Source organism: Euleptes europaea, chromosome 6 (assembly GCF_029931775.1).
Source record: "Euleptes europaea isolate rEulEur1 chromosome 6, rEulEur1.hap1, whole genome shotgun sequence".
NCBI classification, from domain to species: Eukaryota; Metazoa; Chordata; class Lepidosauria; order Squamata; family Sphaerodactylidae; genus Euleptes; species Euleptes europaea.
In genome coordinates, this window is record NC_079317.1 from 10,222,874 (window position 1) to 10,235,066 (window position 12,193).

The following is a 12,193-nucleotide window of genomic DNA, read 5'->3' on the forward strand; positions in this document are numbered from 1 at the left end:
TCCCCACAACCACCCTGTGAGGTAAGTCAGACTGAGAAAGCGTGACTGGCCCAAGGTCACCCAGCGAACGTCCATGGCACGAGTGGGGATTCGAACCCAGGCCTCCCAAATACTAGTCTTGACACTCTTAACCACTACACCACACTGGCTCTTAACACTCCCACCAGTATACCAGGAAGCATATAGATCCGTGTTGGCAAACCTATGGCACGGGTGCCACTTCCGGCACTCGTAGCCCTCTCTGCCAGCACGCGCGGTTCCTCCAAGCCGCTGGCCTTTCCGGCTCTGCCCTGCCCCGGATGGGGGAGGCTGTAGCCCAGGGGTGGGGAACCTCCGACATCATTGGCGGTGGCCCCCGGACTCTCCCACAGAATCTGCCGCCATTGCCGCCACTGGAGCGTGCGTGGCCGGCCAGGTGGGTGGGAGAGCGGGGAACAGAAGCCGAGCGCCCACACTCGGCATGGCCGGCGGCTTCTCCGGCGCCCTCTGGGCCTGTGCGGGTGGAGGGGCGTGGCTGGCCGGTGGGTGCGAAGGAGGCGTCCTCTGCCCTACCCTGCTCGCCTCTCACTAGCCTGCCGCCGCTGCCACGCCCCACCGAGTGGCAAATCCAAGGCAAAACCTCCCATGCATAAATGGCCTCTTTCTTTTTCTGTCTCCCTCTGTCCTTTTCTTTCCCTACTTTTCTTTCTCTCCCTTGCTCCATTTCCTTCTCCCTTTCTCTCTCTTTTTCTTTCTTTCTCTCCCTCCCTCCCTTCCCTTTCCTTCTCCCTTCCCTTCTTTCCTTCCTTCCTTCTTTCCCTCCAGCGGCTTCTCTGGCGCCCTCTGGGTCTGTGCGGGCGGAGGGGCGTGCAGTCCTATTCCACCTTTGAAGTGCCCAAAAGCCATCCTCCAAACACCTTTCCATTTGTCTTGATATGTAGAGAGAAAACACTAAGGAACTAGTTGCCAATCTCCAGGTACTAGCTGGAGATCTCCTCCTATTACAAGTGATCTCCAACCAATAGAGATCAGTTCCCCTGGAAAAAATTGTCACTTTGGCAATTGGACTCTATGGCACTGAAGTCCTTCCCCAAACCCCGCCTTCCTCAGGCGCAAAAACCTCCCACTCATGGCAAAGAGGAACTTGGCAACCCTAGCCTCTCCCTCTGGGCCCCCTCTGGGGGTGGTATTCAGGTTAAATTGCCGCATTGGCACTCGGCGATAAATAAGTGGGTTTTTGGTTGCAGTTTGGGCACTCGGTCTCTAAAAGGTTCGCCATCACTGATATAGATGGTTGTCCCTTCCCCATTTTGCCTTCACAACGACTCTGTGAGGTAGGGTAGGGGTGTGAGAGAGCGATTGGCCCAAATGTAGCCAATGGGTGAAAAGGGAGGGTTGCGGTCTTTGGGCCTGGCTTCCTTGCTGTTGGATACAAGACAATGGGCAAAAAGGCTCATCACAGCACTACTTTTCGTGCTCGTCGCGTCTGTTCATCCCAGTTCTTCGGAATACCCCCTCCACGTGGTCTGCCTGCCTATACATATTATCTGACAACTCCTCGTCTCTGTAGAGCTTTTTGCTTGGCTAGATTGAATGCTAACCCTTCTATGGTAATGCAGGGCAGAATTCTGAATATACCATACTCAGACAGGATCTGCCCTTGCTCTTCTGGCTCTATTGACTCATTAGCCCATGCCCTTTTGGAATGCCGCTTTTACGAGGAACTTCAATCGCACTATATTTCCCCCCTTTTAATATACAAATCCAATGCCTCTGTGACTGACATAATGCCTTTTTTACTAAGCGATAGGGACCCCAAGGCTACATTTTCAGTGGCAAGATTTGTTTCAATCCTTATATCCCTCCAACACTAGATATATGCTGCTCAAGATCAATTGATCAAGGAGCTTCTAAGGGATAAAAGGAAAAAGGCTCATCTGCAAAGAAATTCCCGGGTTTGTCCCCAGAGTCTCCAGTTGTAAAAAGGATCCTTTAGATGATGGATGTCGAAGACCCTGGAGAGCTGCTGCCAGTCCAAGTGGACAATACTGACCTTGATAAATTAAGTGATAAGGCAGCTTCATGTGTTCTTGAATATCATATCCTCCCCCCATTGCAAATGGTTGGGCTAAGTCAGAGAAAGAAGGGATTTCCCAGTAGCTCAGTTAAGACATAAAACTAAATCCTGGGAGGGTAACTGTTTAAATCCTCCATATTGAAATGTCCTGCATTTTTTAAACTCATCAAGGGGCCCTGGCTCAGTGGTAGAGCATATTCTGGCATATAGAAGTTCCCAGGTTCAATCTCTGGCGTCTGCAGATGCAAAGATCAGGCAGTAGGTGATGGGAAAGACCTCCACCTGAGACCTTGGAGAGCCACTGCCAGTCTGAGTAGACAATAGATGGGTGGGTCTGATTCAGTATATGCCTATTGGATACACCCTGCTTAAGCTCCAAGGAGCCATCCGATTACAAATTATCTCAACTGCTCCGGCAGCTCTTGAACTCTGTACTGTCCATCCCCACAAAAATGTGATTGTGAAAGGGTCAGCCTTGTTCTGTGTGGTCCCTTGGAGCAAAGATCCACTGGCTCTGTAAGAAAGACTGTTTATTTTGAGATCTGGGTGATCTGACAAATAATGGGACGCTCTGGCTCAGAGAAACTGAGTGAGTTTCCTGTTTTTTCAGTGCCACTTATGAATAAAAAGTTGGGAATCTCGTGGTTTTTATTGTGTGCTTTGTGATTTCTAGCTCTGGAGAGCCAGCGTGGTATAGTGGTTAAGAGGGGTAGTTTAGAGTGGTGAACTCTGATCTGGAGAACTGGGTTTGATGCCCCACTCCTCCACATGAGCGGTGGACTCTAATCTGGTGAACTGGATTTGTTTCCCCACTCTTCCACACGAAGCCAGCTGGGTGACCTTGGACTAGTCACAGCTCTCTTAGTGCTCTCTCAGCTCCACTCACAGGGTGTCTGTGGTGGGGATGAGGAAGGGAAGGTGATTGTAAGGCAGTTTGAATCTCATGGTGTTACTAGACAGGATTTTAAAACACAGTCCCCAAAATGGTTAATCTAATCCTTTAAATCTTCACAGTATTTTTCTTTCTTTTGAGTAACCAGATCAACAGTATTTAGAATTCGGGATTCTCTTTTCTGCATTGCAGGCTCTTTAAGAGGGGCATCTATTTCATTCAAAACTGCTGTTGGTCACTATTAGTCTTCAAGATATAATGGAATGGAATTTAAGTACATATCCCAAACGAGCCGCTCTTAGTAGTAACAGCTTTGGTTGTTTCGTATGTGTGTTTTTAAGGTCTTTGGGAGCCTGCACATAAAAGCAAAATGGCTTTTCATCAGCATTTGTATGAATGACGGTAGTGAAAAATCCTTTGTGTAATTTATCTGTATGATTCAAACCTTTACAGAGACGGCTGAATAATTCGTCGTCTGGTGCTTCCTTTGGTTTCTCAGTGTTTAATCTAATGAACGCTATCATGGGAAGTGGGATTCTCGGATTAGCATATGCCATGGCCAAGACAGGAATCATTGGATTTAGGTAAGTTTTTAGCATCAATGTGAATTTTGTGTACTCAGAGAGACCTTGTACATACACTATATGATAATGAGTAATAGGTAAAGGTAGTCTCATGACCCATGGGTTGATGTCACATCCTGACATTTACTAGGCAGACTCTGTTCACGGGGTGGTTTGCCATTGCCTTCCTGCTTTACCCCCAGCGAGCTGGGTCCTCATTTTACCGACCTCGGAAGGACGGAAGGCTGAGTCAACCTTGAGCCGGCTACCTGAAACCGGCTTCTGTCAGGATTGAACTCAGGTCGTGAGCAGAGCTTGTGACTGCAGTACTGCAATTTAACTACTCTGCGCCACGGGGTGGGGTGGGGAGTAATGTGTACTAGGGTGGGGGGAGTGAAATCACACCCTCTCAACTTGTCCCTTTTGAGTATTTGGTATAACAATTTCAAGAGTCTGTTGGGTACAAGCTAGTTTGCATGTAGGCTCTGGATTCATAAACAGGAACCCCGACTTTTCGGGGGCCTCTTCCCCTCCACGTTCAGTTTGATGTTGTATAAAATTTCATTTGATTAATCCTTGGTTCAAGAATGAAGCTTTTCTAAATGCTGCAGAGGTACTGTGTGATATTTTTCAAAAGCATGAAAATGCACTCCAAAATTGAGAAATACCAATTTGCAATCCTTAGCTTGTTTCAGCCTAATCCTAGCCACTGAACGCTAATTCCAAGGGAAAGGCCTCAGGTTTTAGGCCCTGGTGAGTCTCTAAGGAAAAGCTCTTGACCACATGAAGCTGCCTTATACTGAATCAGATCCTTGGTCCATCAGAGTCAGTGTTGTCAAACTGGCAACGGCTCTCCAGGGTCTCAGGCAGGGGTCTTTCAAATCACCTACTTGCCTGGTCTCTTTAACTGGAGATGCCGGGGATTGAACCTGGAACCTTCTGCATGCCAAGCTGATTCTCTGCCACTGAGCCGCAGCCCCTCTTGTGTATATGTACATTGCCCTGACCTGGATGGCCCAGGCTAGCCCGATCTCATCAGATCTCAGAAGCTAAGCAGGATCAGCCCTGGTTAGTACTTGGATGGGACCCCGCAGAGGCGGGCAATGGCCAACCACCTCTGTTAGTGTCTTGTCTTGAAAACCCTACTGGGTTGCCATAAGTTAACTGCAACTTAACAGCATTTTGCACACACGTTTGTACATCAGGCAGCAAAAATGCCTTTCTGGGCTAGTTCTGTGTGGGCCTAGCATAGACATGTTGTGATGAAGAAGGCGCTCTCTGTCAGCAATCAAGGTTGCAAAAGACTTGGGAGAGAGGCAATCTCTTGCATTCTGCAGGTGTGAAAACACTTGGTCACATTGGCCCCAAGCCAAGAGCTATCTATCTATTTAGGATTTTTAGCCCCCTTATCACTGAAAAAGCAAGTCAGCAAGAGACATGTAACTGCTGACTTTAAGGGGAAAAAGCTCATTTTTTTTTGGCAACCAGAAAGAATGCTTTGCTCATCACCAAATATTGGTCATCAGCTAAAATCACAAGATGCTCCTTGGGAACACATGTCTCAGTGACACAGCAGATTATTCTGTGTTCAGAAGGTCCCAGTTCCAGTTCCCAGCATTAGGAGTTAAAAGGTCTCCGATCAGAGGTATCAGCCAAGAGAGCCAGCGTGGTGTAGTGGTTAAGAGGGGTGGTTTGGATTGGTGGACTCTGATCTAGAGAACCGGGTTTGATTCCCCCATCCTCCACGAGCAGCGGAGGCTAATCTGGCGAACTGGATTTGTTTCCCTACTCCTACAAATGAAGCCAGCTGGGTGACCTTGGGCCAGTCACTCTCTCTCAGCCCCACCTACTTCACAGGGTGTCTGTTGTGGGGAGGGGAAGGGACGGTGATTGTAAGCCTGTTTGATTCTCCCTTAAGTGGTGGAGAAAGTCAGCATATAAAAACCAGCTCTTCTTCTAAGATCTGTTTTCTGCCTGAGACCCAAGAGAGCCACCGCCAGCTAGTGTAGGCCCCACTGAGGGCAGCGTACCAACAGTTTGACGTACTATAACTCTGCTTCATTTTCATCATATTCCAAAGACCTTTTGTTGTTCTTTCCAGAGACAAACCCCTTGTTTTCCCTTGATTTGTCACATCGCTGTGTGGCAAAGTTGTGCAAATTCACATGGCCGCTAGTGGCTTTTGAAAGCGGGCGCCAGGTCCTGGGACCAGGTTGCCAACCTCCAGGTGGCACCTAGAGATCTCCCTCAATTACAGTTGATCTCCATATGACCACGATCAGTTCCCCTGGAGAAAAGGGCCGCTTTGGAGGGTGGACTCTATGGCATTATACCATGCTAGGGTTTCTCCCCTCCCCAAACGTGACCCTCATCAGGGTCCATCCCCAAATCTCCAGGTATTTCCCAACCCAGAGCTGGCAACCCTATCCTGAGATGGCATATGGGTCACCAAACCAGAGTGTTGATTGCATTTTGTCTTTCTCTGTTCATGGCCGGGGGGTGGGGGGAGGCTAGAAGAAGAAGAGTTGGTTTTTATATGCTGACTTTCTCTACCACTTAAGGGAGACTCAAACCGGCTTACAATCACCTTCCCCTCCCCTCCCCACAACAGACACCCTGTGAGGTAAGTGGGGCTGAGAGAGCACTTAACAGAACTGTGACTAGCCCAGGGTCATCCAGCTGGCTTCATGTGGAGGAGTGGGGAAACAAATCCAGTTCACTAGATTAGCGTCTGCTGCTCATGCAGACGAGTGGGGAATCGAACCCGATTCTCCAGATCAGAGTCCACCACTCCAAACCACCGCTCTTAACCATTACACTACTCTGGCTACTGACAAGTTGCAAATTAAATGACTGACCTAAACTGTCCTTGAATCTAGCTTATTGTCTGAAATAGTTACAGTCTACCCCTCCCATAAGGTTATGATGCGATCTAATTTTAACACACAGAAAAAAAAGTCAATGAAAAGCAGAACATGGAAAATATTGAGTAACCAGCAACGGAGTGATTTATGGCTAGCGTTAACCATAAAATGAGGAAATTTGTCTTATGATTTTTTTTTTTTTAATTTCTGGGAAAACGCAGCCTCCCAGCTCTCCATTTTTTAAAAAAAGCAATGTGTATTGTTGACGGTTCGTTTGTCTGTTCTAGCCTGCTGCTGCTGATTGTTGCCATCCTGGCGGCTTACTCTGTGTTTCTGCTTCTCAGTTTGTGCGTTCACACTGGTAAGTGGACAGTTTGCATTTTTAAGGCTCCTACATGAAGTTGAAAGTGCATTCCGGCTTTGCGAAGCGCACCCCTGGCCCGTGCAGAAACTGTGGGTGGTGCGGTGTGGGTTCGTGAACATATGTATGCTCATGGAGTCTGCATTTCGAGGAACGTTCTAAGGCTGAGCGCAGATTTATCCAAAGCATCTGGCCAGGCCTGCTGGGCTTCAGTGTTGGCTTTCATGAACTGGGAAGGCGCCCATATGCACCCCTGACTTGTGCAGTGCTCCACATTGCAGGGGAAGATGTATTGTTGGGCAGACTGTCTTTCAGGGCTTATCTGCCACTACTGAACTTTCCCCAAGTTCTCTGGAACGTAGTTGGAAACCCGGTGCTCCGTGATAAAACCCTAGGGTGGGGTGTCAAACTCATTTGTTACAAGGGCCAGATCTGACATAGAATCATAGAGTTGGAAGGGACCAGCAGGGTCATCTAGTCCAACTCCCTGCACAATGCAGGACATTCACAACTACCTCCCCCCCACACACCCCCAGTGACCCCTACTCCATGCCCAGAAGATGGCCAAGATGCCCTCCCTCTCATCATCTGCCTAAGGACATAGAATCAGCATTGCTGACTGATGGCCGTCATAAGAACATAAGAATATAAGAAAGGCCCTGCTGGATCAGACGAAGGCCCATCAAGTCCAGCAGTCTGTTCACACAGTGGCCAACCAGGTGCCTCTAGGAAGCCACAAACAAGACGAGTGCAGCAGCACCAACCTGCCTGTGTTCCACCGCACCCAAAATAATAGGCATTCTCCTCTGATACTAGAGAGAATAGGTATGCAGCATGACTAGTACCAATTCTAACTAATAGCCATGAATACCCCTCTCCTCCATCTAGCCTCTGCTTAAAAACCTCCAGAGAAGGAGCACTTACCACCTCCCGAGGAAGCCTTTTCCACTGAGGAACCGCTCTAACTTAGAAAATTCTTCTTAATGTCTAGACAGAAACTCTTTTGATTTGGTTCTGGTCCCACCTGGGGCAACAGAAAACAACTTGGCACCCTCCTCTGTATGACAGTCCTTCAAGTACTTGAAGATGGTTATCATATCACCCCTCAGTCTTCTCCTCTCCAGGTTAAACATACCGAGCTCCTTCAACCTTTCCTCATAGAACTTCGTCTCCAGATCCCTCCTCTGGACACGTTCCAGCTTGTCTACATCTTTCTTAAATGTCACTTGGTCGGTTCGGGTCTTGCATAGCATAAAATCTGAGGCCAGGTACCAGAGATACAAACTTTATAGAAGACACAGGCAAAGCCAATGAATTATATTATTTTTTTACTTAAAATACAAACATGCTTAAAACAATAATACTCTTAGAGTATTTTCTTTTATTGAGCAGTCTTTGATAACTGACACCTCGGGACTGGGGGAGGGGGATGCTTCGGTTGGCAAGCCCCCAGTGGGCTTGTCAGCCCAGATGGGGAGCGGGGTGTGTGTGTTTTGGCTGGCTTGAAGGCCGGATAAAAGCCCTCAAGGGACTGGATCTGGCCCCCGGGACTTATGTTTGACACCCATGCCCTCGAGAGCTTCATAATTCTTGCTCTCAAACCCCCTGATCTTAAACCGAGGTCTTGAACAACCCTAGGGAGCTTTGTGATTAACAGTTATTTTGAGCCGAGATAGCCAACGACCATATTCTCAGAGGCCTCTCTGTTTGCTATACACTCGTCTGAGGAGTGAAAACAATGTTTTGCCCCACAGGCCAGCTGATCCCCCTCCCGAGTGTTCCAGATGGAACTGTAAAGCAGTAAAGTCATCACTGCCTGGACCTGGATGGCCCACACTGGCCCGATCTCGTCAGATCTCAGAGGCTAAGCAGGGTCAGCCCTGGTCAATATTTGTATGGGAGACCATTGAGGAAGTCCAGGGTCGCAACGTAGAGGCAGGTGATGGCAAACCAGCTCTGAATGTCTCTTGGTGGTGTGGCGTGGTGAAGTGGTTAAGAGCGGTAGACTCTGATCTGGAGAACTGGGTTTGATTCCCCACTCCTCCACATGAGTGGTGGCCGCTAATCTGGAGAACCGGGTTGGTTTCCCCACTCCTACATATGACGCCAGCTGGGTGGCCTTGGGCTAGTCACACTTTCTCAGCTCCACCTACCTCACAGGGTGTCTGTTGTGTGGAGGGAAAGGGAAGGCGATTGTAAACCGGCTTGAATCTTCCTTAAGTGGTAGAGAAAGTTGGCATATAAAAACCAACTCTTCCTCCTCCTCCTCCTCCTCCTCTACCTCTTCTTCCTCCTCCTCCCCCCCTTGAAAACCCTATGGGGTCACCCATCATAAGTCATCTGTGACTCGACATCAGTTTCTACCACCAAAGGCAGCACTGCTACAGCGTGCCCACTCATGGGCACAGCCAGAACATTATGAAGAAGAAGAAGAGTTGGTTTTTATATCCTGATTTTCTCTACCTTTACAGTCTCCTTCCCTTCCTCTTCTCACAACAGGCACCTTGTGAGGTGGATGGGGCTGAGAGAGTTCGGAGAGAACTGACTAGCCCAAGGTCACCCAGCTGGGTTCATGTGGAGGAGTGGGGAATGAGACCAGGTTCTCCAGATTAGTCCACCACTTATGTAGAGGAGTGGGGAATCAAATCCGGTTCTCCTAAGCACTACAAAAGAGAGACTTAACATTAAGCTGAGGAACGTCTCTTTTTTTTACAATATGAAAATGATTTGTGTTTTTCATTGCCCGTTGAAATGTGAGCAGGAAAGCGTCAGTATTCCCGAATCTCCCTTCCTTTGAGTACAGAGGAATTAAGAGAATTTCTCTTGACAATGCTAGTCTGGAGCTGACGCTTTTTGCAAATATTTGCTCAGTTGTAAAGCACAGGCTGTGCTTTACAAGTTCCGTCTCGAGTCCCCAAAATGCCTCAGGCAGAAGAGACTTTGGTCTGAGAAAGACTTCTGTCTGAGACTTTAGAGAGTGTTTGCAGATCAGGCCAGGTACTGAGCAGGGTGGAACGATGGTCTGACTCAGCATAAAGCAACCGTCTAAGGTGCGTAGACGGTTTTATCTACTGCCTGATGATGCTACACTTGGTGTTTTGTTAGGATGAACAGTCTTAACTTTTGTCTGTCCCAAGCTTAAGAAGAAAGAGAAGAGTTGGTTTTTATACCCTGCTTTTCTCTACCTTTAAGGAGTCTCAAAGCAGCTTACAATCACCTTCCTTTCCCCTCCTCCCAACAAACATCTTGTGTTGTAGGAGGGGCTGAGAGAGTTCAGAGAGAACTGTGACTGGCCCAGGGTCACCCAGCAGGCTTCATGTGGAGGTGTGGGGAATCGAACCCGGTTCTCCAAATTAGAGTTAGCTGCTCATGTGGAGGAGTGTAGAATCAAACCCGGTTCTCCAGATTAGGGTCCACTGCTCTTAACCACTACACCACACTCGCCTACGATGGGTTCTTCCTTCCAAGAAGTCTTCTTGTTCTGAGGGAAGGCATCTCTCTTAGCTGGGGTTCTCTCTGAACTCTCTCAGCCCCACTTACCTCACAAGGTGTCTGTTGTGGGGAGAGGAAGGGAAGGAGATTGTAAGCCGCTTTGAGACTACTTAAGGTAGAAAAAAGCGGGTTATAAAAACCAACTCTTCTTCATCTTACTAGTCAAAAGGGATACTAGTCATGACGCATACCTATTCTCTCCAGGATCAGAGGAGCATGCCCATTATATTAGGTGCTGTGGAACACAGGCAGGACAATGCTGCTGCAATCGTCTTGTTTGTGGGCTTCCTAGAGGCACCTGGTTGGCCACTGTGTGAACAGACTGCGGGACTTGATGGGCCTTGGTCTGATCCTGCATGGTTTTCTTATGTTCTTAAAAATCTGCTTCTCCTGCTTCTAGTGTCATTTTCCTTTCAATTTCATCTCTCTTCTCTTCCCTTTTCTAATGCGGAGGTTTCTCGTGTTGTGTGAATGCTTTTTTTCTCTCTTTCTTCCCTGCTTATGTTTTCTGTAGCTTTCTGTAGTCAATCAGTTGACTCTTCCCTGATTCTTCTCAAAGGCTTCTGTTCCTGGCTTCCCCTTACACCTGGTACTTACAGCCTAAGCACGCAACAGAGGTAGGGCCTGATAGTCGCTTTTTTAAATTCCAAAGTTCATTATTTATTGACATTGACAGCCTGTCCATAAAGCGAGGGAAGTTGATTTTATAAACCTGTAATAAAGCCAGCTGTTAAAAATATCAGAAATGAATTTTTAAATCCCAGCCCGAAAGACCAGCATTGAAACAATGCTGAACTCATCAAGCAATGAGGAAAGGTGGGTTACCTTAGGGAAGCTACTCCGTGGTGGTGGGGCTCTCCCTATGAATATGCTGTTCCATAGGCTGCTAGCTTGGGGCCTCCAACCTTATTGACCCTGTGGGCACTATTGGAATGCTGAGGACAGGTAGTGGGAGCCAGCACAGAATCCCTGCCCAGGAATGATGGAGTTAGCTGCTTTCAAATGAGTGCTTCCTGTATACCCAAAGGTGATGCTTCCTGGTCTCTTTGAAGTACCTCCTGTTCCAGTGAGGTGGAAGGAAGCCAAGATTGCTTTCAGGAAGTGATACTTTTGGGGGAGGAGGATATAGGCACCAGGAAAGCAGGCAGACAGCACTGTGTATACAAGCACTGTGCCGGGGATTGCTGTACCAGATTATATGTCTCTGAATGATAAAGGATGGGGTCTAGTATTTCCATGGGTGCAAGGACTTCGGCTTGTGGAACATATTTATTTATTTAGAAAAATTTTTTGCAGCCTCTCCAGGAAGCTGCTTGAGGTGGCTTCCTCCCCCACTCCTGTCAAGTTGCAGTCAACTTATGGTGACCCCCGTAGGGTTTTCAAGGCAAGAGAAGTTCAGAGGTGGTTTGACATTGCCTACTTCTGTGTTGTGACCCTGGTGTACATGTGAGGTCTCCCATCCAAATGCTGACCAGGGCCAACCCTGGTCAAGCAGCTTACAAAAATAAAAAAAAATAAAAAACCCACAACATTTAAAAAAACCCAGGCTAGCATAAAACAGGCCATAAAAATAGACATGATTTTCTTGGCTCCCTTCTCCCACATCAGCCCCAAAAGTCCCCCGAAATCCAATTCTTGGGGGATAGGGGACATGATTTATATATGAAATCAGAATCTGCAAGCGTGACCAAGGCTACTTCCTACTAAATTTAGCAGTAATGTAATTTTCCAACATGTATTTAAGGTAGCTATGTTGTTGTCTGGGGAAGGGAGGAGAAAGAATACGTGTGTCAGATCTCTTAACTGTAAGATTGTCCTATATATTCATGTTGTGAATGTATGCCTCAATTCAGAATTACTTTCTTCCATCTAAATAGCTGTCACTTCTTACGAAGATCTTGGCCTCTTTGCATTTGGCTCCCCTGGAAAGGTAATCACCCAGCCTGCTCTCCCCATTTTTTTCTT

General features: G+C 47.6%; 1 protein-coding gene across 1 annotated transcript in view; it reads left to right on the forward strand.

Annotated features, from left to right (window-relative positions):
- The window catches only part of SLC38A6 (solute carrier family 38 member 6), a 77,484-nt gene that overhangs the window by 1,547 nt on the left and 63,744 nt on the right, over positions 1-12,193 (forward strand). The window contains exons 2-4 of the mRNA XM_056851207.1: positions 3,402-3,532; positions 6,663-6,736; positions 12,106-12,158. Of these exons, the coding sequence (XP_056707185.1) occupies positions 3,402-3,532; positions 6,663-6,736; positions 12,106-12,158 (258 nt within the window). The remainder of the gene's footprint in view (positions 1-3,401; positions 3,533-6,662; positions 6,737-12,105; positions 12,159-12,193) is intronic.